This window comes from Heteronotia binoei, chromosome 6, assembly GCF_032191835.1.
Source record: "Heteronotia binoei isolate CCM8104 ecotype False Entrance Well chromosome 6, APGP_CSIRO_Hbin_v1, whole genome shotgun sequence".
Lineage (NCBI taxonomy): Eukaryota > Metazoa > Chordata > Lepidosauria > Squamata > Gekkonidae > Heteronotia > Heteronotia binoei.
Window position 1 is genome coordinate 63,804,192 of NC_083228.1, and position 19,846 is coordinate 63,824,037.

At 43.1% G+C, this 19,846-nt stretch overlaps 1 protein-coding gene across 1 annotated transcript in view; it reads right to left on the minus strand.

Annotated features, from left to right (window-relative positions):
- The window catches only part of PLEKHS1 (pleckstrin homology domain containing S1), a 79,995-nt gene that overhangs the window by 45,807 nt on the left and 14,342 nt on the right, over nt 1-19,846 (minus strand). The window contains exons 2-6 of the mRNA XM_060242670.1: nt 10,924-10,974; nt 10,349-10,425; nt 10,136-10,239; nt 6,739-6,873; nt 4,299-4,359 (exon numbers count right to left, since the gene is read on the minus strand). Of these exons, the coding sequence (XP_060098653.1) occupies nt 4,299-4,359; nt 6,739-6,873; nt 10,136-10,239; nt 10,349-10,425; nt 10,924-10,957 (411 nt within the window). The 5' untranslated portion in view covers nt 10,958-10,974. The remainder of the gene's footprint in view (nt 1-4,298; nt 4,360-6,738; nt 6,874-10,135; nt 10,240-10,348; nt 10,426-10,923; nt 10,975-19,846) is intronic.

Genomic DNA, 19,846 nt, shown 5'->3' on the forward strand with positions numbered 1-19,846 from the left:
ATATTGAATTATTTGCTATAATAAAAAGACATATCAGTTACAAAAGAAACAGATACAAAAGAAGCAGCCTAAAAGTGAAACTACAGATAACACTGGAGATCCATTCTTGAATTTCCTGATGTGTAACTCAGCCTTGAAAAACAGCTGTGGGAGGGGATACAGATCAGAGCCAAGGCACTGGGGAAGAAGAATTGTAATTTTCCCTCTGTATTGCTCCCCCAATTTATGGACATAAGATAAGGCATGTTGGAACAGGACAATGGGCCATGCAGTCCAACACTCTGTCACATAGTGGCCAAAACCCAGGTGCCATCAGGAGGTCCACCAGTGGGCTCAGAACTCCAGAAGCCCTACTACTGTTGCCCCCCAAGCACCAAGGATACACAATGGATACACAATTGTCAATGGAGGCCCAGATAGCTGCCACTGCCAAATCCGTCTTCTTTCATCTTAGGCGGGTGAGGCAATTGGCTCCCTTCCTGGAATGTGACGATCTGGCAACAGTGATCCATGCAACGGTCACCTTGTGCCGAACCCGGAAACTACAGCTAGTGCAGAACGCAGCAGCCAGGCTGTTATTAGGGCTCCCTAAATGGGAGCACATACAGTCGAGGCTGTGGGAGCTGCACTGGCTGCCAGCTGTATACTGGATCCGTTACAAGGTGCTGGTCATTACCTTTAAAGCCCTATATGACTGAGGCCCTATCTACCTTAGGGACCGTCTTTCCCCATATGTACCCCAGAGGGTGCTGAGATCAGGTTCACAAAATCTACTGATAATCCCCGAGCCAAAGGAGGCCAAATTGAAAACTACAAGGGAAAGGGCCTTCTCAATCATGGATCCCCACTGGTGGAATCAATCACCAGAGGAGGTGCGGGCCCTGCGGAGTCTTGCTCAGTTCCGCAGGGCCTGCAAGACTACACTCTTTCAGCTGACCTTTTCTTAATGCGGATTCTGCTGTACCGTCACTACGAAAAGCTGTAAATGAGTAAGATCGGAAATTTTTGAAAATGTAGCACCGAATACAATCGCATGAAATTGTTGGTTTTAATTAGATGGTTTTAAGGGAATTTTAAGGAAATCTACTGGATTGCCCTTATTCACATGTTTGTTCACCCCCTCAAAGAACTCTAAAAGATTAGTGAGACAAGATCTTCCCTTACAGAATCCATGCTGATGCTTCCTCAATAGCTTTGTTAATTACTGTGCCTACTAATTCTATTGTAAATAACAGATTCTACCAATTTACCTGGTATTAATGTTAGATTGTAATTTCCCAGATCAACTTTGGAACCTTTTTTTAAAGGTGGAGGTAATATTAGCTACCTTCCAGTCCTCAGGAATGGAGGCAGATTTTACAGATCAATTGCATATTTTTGTCAGGAGATCCACAAGTTCACATTTGATTTCTTTCAGAACTCTTGGGTATTTGCCACCTGGGCCTGGTGGTTTGTCAGTTTTGAATTTATCCATCAATTGTAGGACCTCCTCTCTTATCAACTCAATCTGACTCAGGTCTTTCAACTCCTAAAATCAGTGGTTCTGGAGTGCACAAGCATCTTCCATCTTCCACAGTGAAGGCAGAGACAAAAATGCATTCAGCTTCTCTGCCATCTCCCTTTAATACACCTTTCATCCCTTGGTCATTCAAGGGCCTCACTGCCTTCCTGGCTGGTTTTCTTCTTCTAATGTAATTGAATAAATTTTTATCGTTGGTCTTGAGGTTTTTTGCAATATGTTCCTCATAGTTCCTTTTTGCCTGTCTGATCAGCGACTTGCATTTATTTGCCAAAGCCTCTGTTCCCTTTTATTTACCTCACTTGGGCTAGCCTTCCACCACTTAAAGGAATCCTTCTTACCTTTTACTGCTTTCATTACTTTGTTCATTAACCATGCAGGCCTTTTAAAAATACTTATTTGTAACTTTCATAACCTGCAGTATACATTTTATCTGGGCTTCCAGGACTGCAGTTTTGGTCTTGTTAGGCTATTCCCTATTTACATAATTGCTAAACTTAATAGCATTAGGGCCACTGCTTCCAACTGGTGCTATCATATTTACATTTCTCACCATCTCTTGAGCATTACCATCTGCTCCATTGCACAATCTCATGGGCTGCTTTTGGCTCTGATGCGGGAAAAGATGGGTACTTATATTGGGTCTGGTAGCTTTCCCCTACCAGAGCTAAAAGCAGTCTTGGAAGGGGGCAATTTTGATTGCAAAAATGGTACATGGATAATTAGAGGGGGGGAACCTTTTCCATCACTGAAATCTATTTTGGACTCCGTGTCTGCTGTTTGAAGTTAAATCACACACAGGGTGATCCATCCATGACTTTAGTTTCCAAAAGGTTGGAGGGGGGATTTCCAAGCTGATCACTAGCAATGTATGGAATCCACCTAATTTTTTTTTGCCTTCTTATAGGAAAGCTTTTTGATTCCCCTCTAAACCCCCAGGTATTTTGCCTGAGCTAGTGCATCCAAATCCTTATAATTTTAAATTTGATACCAATTAAGGATGGGCATGAACTGCATTTTTGCTGTTCAGTTTGTGGTTGAACCATGAACTGAACCACAAATTGATACATCAGTTCATGAACTAAACCAGTTTGTATTGGTTTGTCACCCTGCTTTCTGCTCTCCAGCACTTTTGGTGGGGAGCAGAAAGCAGGGGATGAAATGGCTCTAAAATGGCTCAAAAGTGGTGGTGGGCAGAAAGCAGAGGGAGAAATGGCTTCAAGCCATTTCACCTCCTCTGTTCTGCTCTCTACTGCTCATCTGTTTTCATGAATTGTTTCTTTTCTTTGTGAACAGCCATAAATGGCTGCAGAATGCCTTAAAAGTTGTAAAAGTTCATGGCAGCTGTTTAGTTTTCAAAATGAACCATAAAGTGGCCAAAATTTATGACAAACTTTAGTTCATGTGCCTGTTCATTCCCATCCCTAATGGCAATTCTGCTTATTGTAGAAATTAGTTTTCTGGCACTGTACAAAAAAATGATAGCTGAGACCAGTGACTTTCCAATATTTATAAATCTAATTACTTGTCCTGCAATCTACCCCATCCTGTTCAAAATGTGAACTACATCCTGTTTGCTGGGTTTATTGTCAGTGTTGCCCTTTAATTTATGCAAGTTCCTTGCTTTTTCTTGCACCCCGCCTCCTCTGGCAGCTCCTCCTCTCCAGTGGGTGTTGTACTGCCTCATTGTGTCCTGTCCCTGGAATGCAGCCAGAGGTCTCAGACTGGATAGAAGGCTGGGTTAACTTCACCCTGTTGCCTTCTTTGTTGGCTGGAAGCTTGCTTGCCACCCCCCCCTTTCAGCCTCACCTATTTCACAGATTGACTGTTGTGGTTGAAGAAAGGAGATTGTAAGCCGCTCTGAGATTCAGAGTGAAGGGCATGTATAAATACTTCTTTCTGTCAGTACTTCACCAGTCTCCAGCTCCACCATCTCTTTATTGACCTCTGTCTCAACTGTTCCCTTTTTATATCTCTTCCAGCCTCTCAGACCTCCCCCATTGGCCCTTCCATCTAGCTCCTCCCCTCCCTATAAGCCTGGATGCTCAGACAGGGCCTTGGGCACAGCTGCACCCATCATCCTTCCTGCTCCCATTGGAGAGTCCTTTTCCTTCCTTGGGGGAGGCCTTGTGGGCATCTTCGCATCTCCACTGCTGCCTGTTTCCAGGGGTCAACTGGATTCTTCTGATGCTGCTCTGTTTCTTCTTCTCTCTGTGGAGGTGTGGTGATGGGGCAAAATTCCACCCGCACCTGGGGCCTCACTCAATGGCTTGGAGGAGTGGTTCTGAGGCTCTCCAGAGTGGCTTCTCAGCGGGGCTGTGGCCCCTCTTCCACCAGCTGCTCATCCCAACTGGTGAGTGTCTTGCCAGTTTGTCCTGATAACAAGGCATCAGGATTGTCAGGCTCCTTCAGAGGGTGGGGTGGGGTGCCATATAAGTCCTGGCTGGGAGTGGTCAGGACACTTATACAGAGCCTATTGTTACAAGGACTCTCCATACTACTCATGGCCCACAGTGACTTCTATTCTGCTGTCCCCTTTTCTTTGCTTTTCATTCCGCTTCTGCCAAGAATAGGACCATTTTCATACATAATAATCAAAAACATCTTTGAGCCACAATATGCATTTGGGGCCACAGCTGAACTACTGATTTTTAAATCCCATTCTAGACAATGTGGATTTATATCTTATATTTAAGAAGAAGTTGTGGGGGAAAACAATCTTTTATTTATGTAGTTATAATATTTTCCATCACTATTGTGAATCATTAAAAAAAGTTACCTGAGTTTCCTTTTCCTTGCAGGCTGCATCTAGGAAGTCAGCCCATTCCTTGACATCCTTGCTGGAATTTGAGGTCATGTTTTTAAAGAGACAGAAGATGAATTTTAGGATTGGAATTGTGAACATCTGTGAAGTTTGTCAAACTGTTTTTTTTTTAATGCAAAACATCAGTCCCCTTTAAAACAACCAAAGGCCTTCAAAAAGAACAATGCATGAAAACACCCAACACTGTGGACCTGTGCCTAGAAAACTTCTGAAAATTCTAACCCATTAATCTATTACCATGTAAATGATGATGCACACCTATTTTATGACAAAATTAAATATCCTGAGAACCTCAGGTTTCATTTTTAAAAAGCAAGTTTCTACCCTTAAGGCTCCAACTGTCTTGGCAAAGCCTGATGAAATCAGAAGTGTGGAGAAGAACTGAACAAGGTTTTCATTGGTCACAGAGAGGTGCTGCTGTCTTGATGATCATGCCTATCAGAAGTGAATAAATTATGCAAATCTGTTTTTAAACATAATTTGCATCAAATTGGTACAGTTTGAATTATTCTGGTTCAGAAATCTTATTTTGAAAGCATACAGCAGGGACAATACTGCAAGTAATTACGTAGAACAGCTCCTATACTAGAAAAATATGTATTCCTTCTCTGCTCCCTGTATGGAGTCAATTTTCCTCCAATAAACACCAATATCTGCCATGATCAAAGATCAAAAAGAATTAGCATGCTGAAATGAAGTTTTATAAGATGATGAACTAATTGTAGCCACTTCCATCTCTCACTAGCTAAATTAGATGTATGCAGTTTTCTCATGAGGGAAGAGTTACAGCATTTAGAAATGAGCTTTTGTGTGCAGGCATACTTCAGATGAATAGAAATGGAAATTAACATTTCATATATATAGACAGATGCCTCTACACAGGTGAACAGCAAATTAGCATACAACTTAATTAAGATGTTTTGACATATACAAAATAGTAATAACAAGCTATGTTTATAGGTCACAATATGTTTGGACTTAATTATGGGGAAAAACTGGTCGAGCAATAAATATATCAAAGTAGGAGACTAATGTATAAAAGTATCCTTCTTAAACAAAGAGTAATTGAGGCTCTGCTGTTACATTGCATTAGCCTCCTCTCTAGCATAGCTGACAACTATTGGATAGTGGAAGAATGTGTTCTTTTGACATAACACAGCACCCTTTCTATTACCACTTCCTTCCTTTTACTACCATCCAGATAAGAATCTTCTGCTTTTTAGGAGGGCAGACTGGCTTCCCCCCCAACAGTAAATCTATCTATACTGAAGTAATACTTTCTTCTTCATTATGGCTGAACAATTGCTCTACAGAGAGGATCACCTATATGCATCCTAAATTCTTTCTTATCCAGATACATCAGAATAAAGCAACATATTGGCAGAAAATTGGCTGCCACCCAAACCAACAATTTCCCCTCTTAATAGAGTCTAGTGAAACGCTTGCCCCTGTCCTAGTAGCAGATGTGTATATTTCCTGCCCCTTATTTCAGCCAGTCTGTAATGTGAAGCATTGGCACTTTCTGCATGGACATTAGGACAAAACTGTTACTGTATGTTCCAGAAGGAGAGATTGTGGAAAGCAACTCAATGCTGCTGTTTTGGGAGGCAGCCCCTTGTTTTTCCTAATATGTTGTTCTACACTCAATGGTTAATTTCTGGTGGTGGCAGCAAACCTTTCCCCAGAAATCTTTACTTTCTTGCCCAAAATGCAATCTCACACTGTTGGAAGAAATATAAAGATGTCCTCTTTGTTGAGAAAACCTCTCTCCAAATGATCCAACAAAAACAAAGAGAAGCAAAAAGCTGTTGCAGAGCTGAGACTAAATAACTACTAAGGAAATTGGCATGCCAGTCTGAATCATGGGAAATGTCATGCATTACTAACAAATGGGTATTTGTTTTTCTTTTTTGTTGAGGGCAGACTTGTTTGGTTTCATTGTTAATGTCTCCATTGAGATCAAGAAGTTTCCTGAGGAGAACATAACATTCAGAAATGTTGCTGAGCAGGATTTGCATTATTTGTTTGCAAGCAGCACTGTGGTTTCTTTGGTATAGCAGGTGCTGTGAAAAGGCAGTGTGCATGAGCACAAGTGTAAGGTGTACTGACACTTTGGAGCCATGTTCAGAGACCAAGAGAAAGGGAAAGCTTGGGGAGACACTATAATAAATTGCCTACCTAAGTATATGCATGTTTTGGACAAGTAAGAATGATCAGAGGATAGGGCTTTTGTCTGTCTTAAATGTGTGAAAACTTGAGACATTTTCTTGACTTGTAGAAAAGCAGCTGTGACAAAATCTAGAGACACTTGAACTAGAAACTTTCATTTTAATTTTTGCTTTCATACCTGCAACTGGAAGTTGCTGCTGTATCTTGAAGAAAGTGGTGTACTTACCTATCTGTTCCAATAAGGTAGTAAGTCCTTTCCTCTGTTTTGATGGTCATCACTTCGGAGGGCTGGCATTTAAACATCCTCTTCACTGCTGCCATTCTCTCATGGTCACCTATACCAATTTCTATTTCTGAACTCCTGTCACAAGGGAAAGATGTACATACGATATGTAGATAATCAGTGTTATGGAATCTAGTTGACAATTTTGACATTTTAAAAGATTCTTACAAATTAGGATACTCTTTGTTTGAGGGCTAAACCAGATGTTAATAGTCAGGAGAACACTGGAGAGATTTTGCTAGCAACAGCTGAGTACCATGTGAGTTTGTTTTCTCCTCTACTTGCAGGTACTTAAGCCTGGGCATGGCTAGAGATGTCAGTCAAAGGGCTCTTGGCCCTTACTTGTTAGCCTTTGGTTCATGGCCCAAGGCCTATCATAGCCAGTTCAGTGAACTGGGGCCTGCCCAGAATACGCTGTTTCCCTTGTTTTGCTTATTTAAATCATAGTTCCAGGTGGGTAGCAGTGTTGGTCTAAAGCAACAGAATAAAATTAGAGTCCAGTGGCACCTTTAAGAAAACAAAATTTTATTCAAGGTATGAGCTTTCGTGTGCATCCACACTTGAAATGAAATAGATACAATGAAATGGAAGAAAACCATTCAAACTTATGGACCTGCTGAACAGCAGATTAGCATATAACATAATGAAGATATTTTGAGACAAAACAGGAATAACAAGTTAAGTGTATAGAGTCAACAGCTGCTGTAAAAGAGGTCACAGATAACTTCTCACAATTAGAAAGGATTGTCTTACACACTTTGACTTATTTATTGCTTCAGTATTGTTCCCCATTAATTAAATCATACACTTTACACTTAACTTGTTATTCCTGTTTTGTCTCAAAATATCTTCATTATGTTATATGCTAATTTGCTGTTCAGCCGGTCTATAAGTTTGAATAGTTTTCTTCCATTTCATTGCATCTGAAGGAGTGTGTGTAAACACGAAAGCTCATACTTTGAGTAAAACATTGTTGGTCTTAAAAGTGCTACTGAACTCTTAACTTTGCTCTATTTAAATTACTGTTTTGGAAATTCCTGTAAGCAGCCTTGGGGAGAAAAAACAGTATAGAAATGGTTAAAAAAATAAATGCAATTTTCAGCTGCATTTAGCCTGCATTAGTATTAGGACCAGGCTTTAACATTTAACAAATGGTTTCAAAATTGAAACTGTGCCCCTTGAGCAGTTATTTACAATGTACATGAAAATAGTCTCCCTCCTTTCCTCACAAGGACCTATGGTATTTTCCCAGTTTCAATAGGCCCTTGTGGGGGGTGGGGTGCACAGGCACTATATTGGAACAGACAGCAGCTGGGAGTGAGATTAAACTCCCTTCCTCTCCATCCTGTAGTCATAATACAACCAAGAGCCTCCTATAGCTGTTTTCATAGACACTGCATTAATAGTGCATGGCGGTAGTTCTCTTCCTTGCACTACAAAGTGTGCACCACCAATCATGGTCAGTCTCACCTACCACATTATGTCACTTTTTTTTTTTTAATTTTCTTTTGGAAGCAGGACTAGCCCAGGCAGTCAGCAGATCTGGTACACTTAGGCGCATATAACAAATCTGTCTGGAAATCAAGGAGCACGTAGCATTTTTATCTCTGCACTTATGTCTATGCTCCATAAATTTCAAAGCCATCTCTAATTGCCAAGTTAGTAGACATGTATGCTAGCACCTTCTCCTGAGGAAACATGTAACCCTTCTCCCCAATTTTGGTTCTTGAGCAGAGCATAGCAAAAAGCTTTCTGGTGCACCATCAGTTTATGTAGTCACTCTATACCTTAAGTTTCTTTGACACTTTAAAAAATGTATGGGAAGTGTTATTGATCCTCAAACATTCCATCTTGTTTGATCCTATTATTGCATTTGGTTTTAACCACTATTTCTAGATACACAGAACAACTAGAATGTACAAAGCCCAGCTAGCAGATCAAGTGAACATTGGAGGATTTAATATATTCAATTGGAAACACAGTCACTCATTTGACAGCCAGTGTGGGGTAGTGGCTAAGAGCAGGAACTCTAATCTGGAGAACCAGGTTTGATTCCCCATTCCTCAACATTAAGCTTATTGGGTGACCTTGGGCCAGTCACAGTTATTTCAGAACTCTCTCAGCCTTACCTGCCTCACAAGGTGACTGTTGTGGGGAGAGGAAGTGAAGGTGATTGTAAGATGCTTTGAGGTTTCTTAAGGTAGATGAAAACAGGGTATGAAAACCAGCTCTGCTTTTTCTTTTAAGGGTTCCTTTCACTTCTCAAATTCTTAGAATGTTATGCAAATATAAAACCTGATATGAAATGTGTGGACAACTGCATTATGACCATCTTTTACACAGCTTTCAACCTAGTAGTCTGCAGGGCTTCCCCGCCCCTTTTAAACAGGAACACACAGGAATGCAGTTCTGGCTGGCTTGGTATCAGGGGTGTGGCTTAATATGCAAATGAGTTCCTGCTGGGCTTTTTCCTACAAAAAATCCCTGTGCAGAACAATGGTAACATCAGGGGGTGTGGCCTAATATGCAAATGAGTTCCTGCTGGGCTTTTTCTTGAAATGTATATGATCCTTTTCTGTCAAACATATGGTCTGTGGACAGAACTAGCTGATCCAGGGCTCTTATCCGGTCCGTGAGCTACTGGCCATTACCTTTATTGCCAGATGACAAAGGCTGTGCATTATGCCCCTGTATGCTGTCCCAGTATTAATGAGTAACGGGTGGTGGAACTGTGAGGGGAGGCATCAGGGAGATACTGTAAGAATGTCAATGTTTTAAGCATATTTGTAGTCTGAGTAAAAAATAATATTAGGCATTTTCGCACAGAGCTTACCCCGGAGCGACGTCCCTCTTCGCCGCGCAGCGTCTGCACGGATTTCGCACCAACTGCTCCGCAGAACCAGGAAGAGCCGCGAAGTGCCGAGCCTTTTCCGTCGCAAATGTAAACCGCTAAAAACCAGTTTACATTAGCGATGCAAAAGCCACGGCTCTTCAAGGCTCTTCCTGGTTCTGCGGAGCAGTTGGTGCGAAATCCGTGCAGACGCTGCGCGGTGAAGAGGGATGTCGCTCCGGGGTAAGCTCTGTGCGAAAAAGCCCATTGTTAATTGGGTTTTCCTGTGTCCTTTAACAAGTTTATATCTCTGATACCTGGCATTGCATTTTGTGGCACACATGGCACAAACTGACATTTATGTCAGTTCTGGCCCTCAAAACAAATAGTCTGACGCCTCTGATCTAACTGATCAAAGGACTCTAGATCATGACTTTTTAAAAAACTATCCAAAGAGATATGTGAAAGGTCAGTGACAGTGTCGAAAGAACACTTGGTTTTAATACTTACTTATTGATTTCAATACAGCCCTTATGGTGCTGGCCTTTATGATACTTAAGGAAACAACCATTGCTGGACTTGGAAAGGACAAAATGTCTTTTTTTCCAGGAACTCTGAAGAAAGAATGCAGTTAGATTTGCCATCTGGTCAAACAAACATTTGAGATAAACAGTCCATTATAATACTATCATTGCGGTATAGCTATCACCATGCTAACTGTACCTGATTGTTGAAAAGAGGGAATGGAGGGGATTTGATGAAGAAACCCTGCTTGTAGACATCTCCATTACTGTAATCCCCTGACAAAAAGAAATTGATTAGAGTTATAAGACTGAGACACCACTCCTAACTAAGTAGCAGCATATTTCATAAACTGGGGAAAAGCTGTAAATTAGAGAGTGGGCAGATATGGAAGAAGGAGTGGCAGGATGAACAATTCAATAATTAATTGGTCCACTACACAGTCTCTGTCATGCTACGCATTTATGATGAAACATACAACATAGCATTGATAGACTGAATGGAAGCAAGCAACAAACATCCAAGAAGCAGGAGGGCAGTTGCATTACAATCCTAGGCTGCTCAGTTTTGGGTTGGGTGAGTGGGATTCTACTCATCTAGCCCTGAATGTCAGCTGTCTTGCATTGTTGCCCTGTAGCGACAGGGCAATCTCCTGTTTTTCTCTCTACCCTCCCCCTAACAATTCCTCATGGGATCTAAAATAGGTGGACAAAGAGTCAACATAAAGCTGGCTATGGTTTTCTATTTGCCAAATCTCATTCAAGTCAGCTCTGTACCCATGCTGGTTCTTCTTGGATATGTGGAATCCATTGGGCTGGTTTCTTAACCTGGTAAATAAACAAAAGGCAAACATTAGAGGCTGCTTTGATTCATGCTCATTCAGTGGTGGGATTCAAATAAATTAACAACAGGTTCTATGTCCTAATGACCATTTTAACTATACCAAAAGATATACCGAAAGGTAGTTTAATAATTCACGCATTAAATACTGCAATAAGAACAGTAAAAGAGGTAAAGACAACTAGATTATATTTAAAGAAAGATTTATAATATTAAATACCTGACAGTTATTGAAGATATTTCCATATTGCTGTTTGATTGGCATCCTCACTTGCCTTATTTGCATTGATGAGGATGAACCAGCTGCTGGGGCATACAGAACTGCACCTGACACAATCAGGGAGTTCAAGATTAGCACAGGGAATAGGGTTGCCAAGTCCAATTCAAGAAATATCTGGGGACTTTGGGGATGGAGCCAGGAGACTTTGGGGGTGGAGCCAGGAGACATTGGGGTGGAGCCAGGAGCAAGGGTGTGACAAGCATAATTGAACTCCAAAGGGAGTTCTGGCCATAACATTTAAAGGGACTGCACATCTTTTAAATGCCTTCCTTCCATAGGAAATAATGGATAGGGGCACCTTCTTTGGGGGCTCATAGAATTGGACCCCCTAGTCCAATCTTTTTGAAATTTAGGGATTATTTTGGGGAGAGCCACTAGATACTATACTGGAAATTTGGTGCCTCTACCTCAAAAAACAGGGTCCCCAGAGCTCCAGATACCCGTGGATAAATTCTCCATTATTTTCTATGGGAATGTCTCCATAGGGAATCATGAGTACTCAGCAGACATTTCCCTCCTCTTCCCCCCCACCCCCGCTGACGACCAATGGGACAATTTCCATGCTTCCCTGGCCTGAAAGCAAAAGGATCAAAAAGGAAAGGATATTATGAAGTCTTTAGATTATGTGTGTTGAGTTGCAGGCAGCCGATTCTGAGAAATTCTGCATTCTTATATACCATATGTTTCAAGTGCCTTGCATGCATGGGAACTTCCCTCACTGTACAAACAGTTTGAGAACAGGTAAAAAGCTGTGAGTCAAGCTGCAGCCAAAGAGTGATGCCACTGATCAGAGAGTCAACACAGTTGGAAGAATCTTGACAATGCCAGGAATGGAAAAAAGGAAAAAAAGTCTCAAGATTAGGAAGAACTTCCTCGCCGTTAGAGCGATTCCTCAGTGGAACAGGCTTTCTGGGGAGGTGGTGAGCTCTCCTTCCTTGGAGGTTTTTAAACAGAGGCTAGATGGCCATCTGACAGCAATGTGCATCCTGTGAATTTAGGGGGAGGTGTTTGTGAGTTTCCTGCATTGTGCAGGGGGTTGGACTAGATGACCCTGGAGGTCCCTTCCAACTCTATGATTCTGTGTATCCAACGGCAGGATTTGCTCTTCCAAGATGAAAGTTGCTTCCACGCCTGGCTAGGTGATCTCCAGGGCCCACAACATACATTCGAGACGGGACATGCAACAGACGTCATCACTTTCCCTTCACGCTCGCACCGCTGCCCCTTTCTTTCCCACTCGGCTCAATTCATAAAGCAAGGAAGCCGGCTTACCAGCGCTTTCCCTAGCCCCACCTACAGGGGGGCCGCCCCCTCCTTCCTGAAGGCCACCTGTAATATACCGTATTTAAACAGCGGCGACTCACAGCTGCCTTTGGAGGACTGTTTGTGATGGGAAAATGAAGTTTCAGCGGGCAGATCGCCCAGACTGGAACTTCCCGCTTGGCTGTGCTGCCGCCGCGCATTCTCCGCTGGAGAGCCGCGGTGGGCGGCTCATGGCTCTCTGGTGGCTGCTGCCATAGCCATCTTCCACACAACCTCCTTCCTGGGGGGGGGGCGCGATCCGCTGCCCGCGGCTCCCAGCGCCAAGAAGCCCGGGCAGGGGCAGGGGCGGGCGCTCCAGGAGGGCAGATGGCAGGCACCAGGACCGAGCTCCCCGATGGCTGCTCCCAGCTCGAGCCCTTAAGGCTCTATGTGTGGGCAGCAAAAGTACAGACATATTGTATGCTTTTCACTCATCATTGGTCAGCCAACGTAGAACAAAGAGGTCCCAGCTCAATTGCACAGGTTTACATACAGATGGCAGACACCAGGGCCGAGCCCCCTGATGGCTGCTCCCGGCACGAGCCCTTGGCCCCGGTGGTGGCTTCCTGGCTGGCTCCAGCACCCGGCAGGGCTTGTTGCCCATGGCGGGGCTGCTGCTGCGGCTGCTGCTGCAGCCATTTTTCACACGGCCTCCTTCATCTGGGCGCAGAAAGCGAAGGCACCCCTCCTTCCTCCTCCTTCTGCTGCTGCTCGCCGGATGGTCGATGGAGCCGCTTGAGGCAGCCGGCGGGCCTGACTTTTTTGCAGGAGGGAAGGCAGATGGCGGGCACCAGGGCCCAGCCCCCCGACGGCTGCTCCCGGCCCGAGCCCTTGGCCCCGGTGGCGGCAGGCAGCGGTGGCTTCCCGGCTGGCTCCAGCACCCGGCGGGGCTTGTTGCCTGCGGCGGGGCTGCTGCTGCAGCCATCTTTTGCATGGCCTCCTTCATCGGGGTGCAGAAAGCAAAGGTGACCCCCTTCCTCCTCCTCCTGCTGCTGCTGCTGCTGCTGCTCGCTAGACCAACAAAAGGTTCTGCCGAACCGATAGCACATTAGGTATCGGTTCGGTAGAACCGGTGCGAACCGGCTGAATCCCACCACTGTGCTCATTGCTATTTATAATATCTTCCTGACTTCTCGGTAAGCAATCATAAGTCCTTTTCATACAAGACCAGAAGGAAGTGATGAACTTTATTTTCTTTCCTGTTCTTCTGCTCTAAGATATACAAACAAAAACTGTAACCTAGCAATAATGTATTAGATGATAAAGAATGTTTATTGTTTATCAATGGTCATTAACTAGTTTATCTAAATACTATAAATGTTAGCTGTGCTTGGATAATCCTTATGGGCTATCCAGAATGATGCATAATAGATAACATTAATAGATGGAATTTTACTTCAGTTTTGCTCCTTTGCCAGAATTATTGTTAATTGTTTTGAATAATACAGTGCGTTTCAGAACATTCCAGGAATTCATATTAACCCTCCTGAGGAAAAAACAACAACTCTACTACTTTGGCATAGGGGTCAAAGTGACCTCACCTTACAGCAAAAAACAATGGAAACCTGATAGCACTCTCAGTCATGGCATTAGCTGCTAAGAAAAAACATCAGGACTAAAGAATAACTTCCCTCAGAAATGCAGGACAAAAGAGAGTAAAATCTGGAATCGGGGTCAAAAATACCCCTCATTGAAAAGTCAAAACTCCATAAAAATGTAAATGGGGTCAAGTTGACCCTACCATTTTTAAAGCAGAAGACACAGTTGGGAATCTATAAAACTGTTTATTTTAAAGAAAACAATCATTTTTCACTGTTACAACATTTAACCTTAACTTAATAATAGTGGAACAACAAATAAGGACAAAGAGAAGCAATTAGCTGAGAAAACAGATGTCCAGGGATCATAGGTGAACAGTTCAGTGCATAGGTAATGATGGATCATTTAGAGTAACTTCCCCCTGTAAAGCTGAGATGGTCAAATCAGAAGTTTGGAAAATTTGAAAGTGAACAGTTCAGTGCAAAGGTCAGCTCAGTGGACAGGTGGATGGGGTCATCTGAGCTACTGCCCCCACCCCATATATGTAAAGTTGAGAAGATCACTCTGATGCTTGCAAAATTTGAAGAACAAGGGGAAAAAATAAGCTCAGAAAACAGGTTGTCAGGAGTCATCTAGAGTTCCAGGATTCATGGTTCCTTCAAATTTGGAAAATGTGAGGTTCAGAGGGTGCCTTCAAACATGTCCAGGCTTATCCTGCTGTGAGATAGAACAACCGCATTTCCAAAACTGCAGTACAGTTCAATTTGAGCTCTTTCATGTGGCTATAGGCATGAGAGAAACTTTGACAAAGCACAAACACAGGGCTTTTACCTGTTCCTACTATGTACTCAACAATTCAGGGGATCATTGCAACTTCCAATTCTGAAAGTGCTGTAAAAACTCAAATCCAAAAAATGTCTATAAATATAAATTATGAGAACTTTTTGTTTGTTTTCACTCCTTGCTTCACCTTTCAATAAAATTGAGATAATAGGTGTTGGTCCATCTATTTAAACATGGGAACATTTTTTTCAGTAGTTGTTGGGGGATTAGAAACCTCAGTAATGATTATGCATAGTGCTTTCATTTTCAAGTCAAGTCTATTGGGAGCCAGATGGACCGCATTTACCATTTTGATGAAACTAAAAATAAAAAAGAGGCAGTGGGGAGGGAAGATAGGGACTTCAACGCAGTGCAGTTCATTGAGAAGGCTCAACAGAAGTTTGGTTCCTTTAGAAAGCTTTAAATTGGTAAAACAAATTTTCCCATGACTTTCTGGATTAACCCCACCCCTCCCCGATTTCTTGGAAGGGTTAAGATGCAATCAGAATTACACAGCCAATCAAAATAATATTACATTATTGGTGTATACCAGTTTGGTGTGGTGGTTAAGCATACAGACTCTCCCCCACCCCCCTTTCCTTCAGCTGTACTGCTGCTGTAATAAACAAAATTAAATATCTTTGTGGTAGCTCACTGCCAAAATTAAAACAAAACTTTATTTTAAAATACGTTGGTAATGTACACTCCTTCAGGCTGGTTTATATACCCTTTTTGGGCTGACATTGTTTCAGGGGGGTTGATGTCTTTAATTCAGAAATTCCCCTCAGAAATTCAGGCATCATAGTTTTTGAACAGCAAACAGAATAAATCTTTATTCACACACAGGCGGGGTTCAAATATTTAGATAGGACAGTCTTTTGTTTTAGTTCAAGATACTTCACTTTAATTTTCTCTAGGCAAATGTTATACTGGTATAGCTTAAAGCAGTTACTTTGTTGGTGGCTCTGAGAACACCCAAAGCTATTCTACTTCTGCTAATATCTCCTGTTGTTCCTATGACTCTTTTAGTCTGGACTTCCAGGTAATCTCTATACACCATGAGAATTACCTCAGTTTCACTTGACCCTAAAAGACTGTCCTTGCCTTTATCCAGGACCTTTGGCAAACCTTTCCAGACACCTAGTCTTTTCTCAATTGGGTAGAAGCTTTCTCTCAGAAGAGTGTGACTCTTTTAATACCAAGGAGCTTTCCTGTTTGAGACTCCTTTTATTTAACTACCGCCCCGCCTCTCTCGAGATAATCAACATAATTTGGTCTCTAAGCAACAGTTTCTCCTCAAACTGACTGCTTCTTCAGAGATCTGCTCTCTAGGTCTGAATACTCTGCTGACACTCTCAGCTCACTGTCACACTGCTCTTCTTTCTTTCTTTTTTAATTCCTCAGAATTCTAAGCAGTCTGACATCACAGCTCTTAGTCATGTGACCTAGCAGCTCTCTTGATTCTTTGCTGTTTAGCTAAAAGCCTTGTAGTCCGTCACAGGGTTATTTATTATTCTTTATTAGTTACAGAATTATTTATTTGTAAGCCTCATAGGAAGGAAAGGTCCCCTGTGCAGACTTTTTTACAGGGTGGTTTGCCGTTGCCTTCCCCAGTCATCTACACTTCCCCCCCAGCAAGCTGGGTACTCATTTTACCAACCTCAGAAGGATAGAAAGCTGAGTCAACCTCGAGCCAGTTACCTGAAAACCCAGCTTCCATCAGAAATCGAACTCAGGTCGTGAGCAGAGCTTAGGTCTGCAGCAGCTTTAACACTCTGCGTCATGGGGCTCTCATAAGAATGGTGCAATTGCACAAGAAACCCCTGATGGAAGTATTCATTTTATATTCTCAATTCTGATGATAGAATAATGGATACTGGCTTCCGTTACACTAATTTGTGTGTATGTAAGAACACAATTCCACTTATAGATGTCCATTGTTAATCCAAAACTGAAACCATACTTACAAAAGATAATATGTTGAGATCCAAGCAATGACGCTGAGAAAGATAGGAGGCCAGTTTATCTAAAAGAAAAATAGAAAGGTATATGGATGGCTATGTTACTATTTATTTCATTTTGTGAACAGGAGACACCAAATTTGATCTGAAAAACATGGAGATGGCAGCTTGAGGGTATGACTCCTAAAAAATGATTTTGTTTAGCAGCAGGTAATACTGCAAGAGTGTTAAGGATATTTATATCATACATGCCACTTATCTTGGATTTTAAATTGCTTAACATTTTTGTCAATGAGAAGCACTCAAAAGTTAAAGCAGTGCTGTAAAGAGAACTAAATTAGCTTTGTAGGAGAAACACTTATTCATTTAAAATTCTAGCTTTCAGTTCAGCCCTCACCTGAAGGCTGTGTAAACCACAAGGGAAGAACACAGGAAGTTGCAAACCAAGAAAAATGTGTTCTTTGAAAATTAATCACAACACTTAAAGAAGACTTTCAAATTCACTAATCTTATTTATAACATGAAAATTACTTAGAGAACTAAACCACTCTTTCAATAGGGCACTTAAAGTCATTCGCAAAACAAATATATTTATATAAACAAAACAACAATAAAGAATTCAGTATGAGGTAGAAAAGTCCATCACATAAGAGTCCATAAGGATACACTACTCAAAAGTAGTTTTTTGTTGATACACAGACTTCTCCTTGCAAAAATAGATAAGATATTCAATGATGCTATGAATGTTCTGTAGAAAGGATTCAGATATTGAAGAGAAGTAGTATTGATAATACAATTCATAGGTAAAATTTCGTGTTTCGATTAATAACTTCTTCTGATCAATATACTTCAATAATTTGGAACTGAAACATATTTATGCAAATATAATGTATTGCTGAAAATAATCAAGAAAAATAAATAAAAGCAAAAGCTAAACTTATATCAAAAATTACATTTTTGGTATATTCGTAATCTTGCAGCCTGCAGCGTAGCTGCTAGGCTGCTTAGAGCTGTTTGCCCTCCAGGGCGGGAGAGTTGGACCGCGCGCTGTTTGGGCGCGCTTTACAGGGGGCGGGGTTTAGCCGAGTCAACGGCTAGCTCCCTGTCCCTCTCTTCAGTCCCTCGACGATCGGGAGCGTGTTCGGGAGGCTTTCTGTGTCGGCGTGTTTTTCCGAGGCTTGTTTCATCGCAGTGGGAGCGTGTTTGAATCCTTGTGCTCCTCGCGAGGCGCGGCGGCGGCAGCTTCATTGAGCAGAGGATCGACACTGGCTGGCTGAGTTCTTCAAGGGGCTGGGTGTTTGGCGCGGTTTGGGGCTAATTTGAAGCCTAGCCGGGTGGAGTTGGACGCTGGCTGGCTGAGTTGCTCTGGGGGCTGGGTGTTTGATGTGGTTGAGGGTCAGTTCGTAGCCTAGCCTGTGGAGTTGGGGTGGTCGCCTGAGTTTTCTGCTCCTGCATATGGTGTGCTCCACTTTTATATATTGCAGGAGCTTGATAGCCCAGAGTGGTAAAGCTGCAGTACTGCAGTCTAAGCTACTCATAAACTGAGATAGATCCTGGGGGAAGCAAAAAGGTAAAGCTGCAGGACTGCAGTCTAAGCTACTCATAAACTGAGATAGATCCTGGGGGAAGCAAAAAGGCAAGGAGTTTTCTGCTCCTGCATAGGGTGTGTTCCACAATTATATATTGCAGGAGCTTGGTAGCCCAAAGGGGTAAAGCTGCAGTACTGCAGTCTAAGCTACTCATAAACTGAGATAGATCCTGGGGGAAGCTTGGGCCAGGTGAAGGGCTTAAGAACCTTAGTTATAGCAGAGTAGCATTGGGCTGCGTGGTAGCTGGGGCTGTTGCTGGGCAGTTTGGGCAGCCATTTTAGGTTCCTTGTGAAAGGGGCAGCTGGGGCTGTTGCTAGGCAGTTCGAGCGGCCATTTTAGGTTCCTTGTGAAAGGGGCTGCTGGGGCTGTTGCTAGGCAGGTTGGGCGGCCATTTTAGGTTCCTTGAGAAAGGGGCAGCTGGGGCTGTTGCTAGGCAGTCCGGGCAGCCATTTTAGGTTCCTTAAGAAAGGGGCAGAAAGACAGTTGGGCGGCCATTCTTGAAGTGCCCCCTTTTTTATAAGGAAGGTGGGCAAGATGTCTGGGGGTAAAGGTTCAGGCAAGTCCAAGGGTAAGAAGCCTGCACCCAGACCATCTAAAGCTCCTGCTAGGAGGCCACCACCTCCGTCATCTTCTTCGGATGAGGAGGGTGAAGGGGCGGTGGGTTATAATATTTTGAGTAGGCTGCAGGCCTTAGAGCAGGCGGCGGGTGTTCCTTCCTTAAGTGTGGGGGGCGATGTTAGGCAATCCAAAAAGGCAAGGCAGGCCAATATTCTTACCAGGTTGTCCATTCTTGAGGGCAGGTCTGGCGGAGTTATGCCTGGCAAGGATGCTGGTTCCAGTGGCCCCGATGCAGGTGCGGTGGAGGAGGCGCGGACGTCGGGCATTGGTTTGCCGGTGGTGCCAGTTGGACTTGGAGGTAGGTCTAGTGATGGTTTGCAAGTTGGGTCTGGGCAGGTTTGGCCATGGGGAACATGGGGACCTGCTGCAGTAGCTGGACAGGGCGCCTCAGGGTTAGGCTTAGGTGTGCCTACTACTCCTGGGGTGGGGCTTGCGCAGAATTGGGCTTGGCCAGGGGGGCAGGGCATACCTTGTGTGCATCCAGGTATAGGGCAGATGAGCTTATCTGGGCCCATTTTGGGAGCACCATCGCAGTACGGGATGGTGCCTTTTACAGACTTGCCTTTTGGGGAGGTTGCTCTGCCACTCGGGGACCATTTGCTTCCTGCCACAAGGGAGAAAATTTTGAAGGGAGAGTATGTAGACATATTTTCCCTTCTTTATCGAGAAATGGAAAAGAAAGACAAAGAGGAATTAGATGAAAAGGAGAAGCTGCGGAAGCGAAAGGTTGACAGAACATGGGCTAATT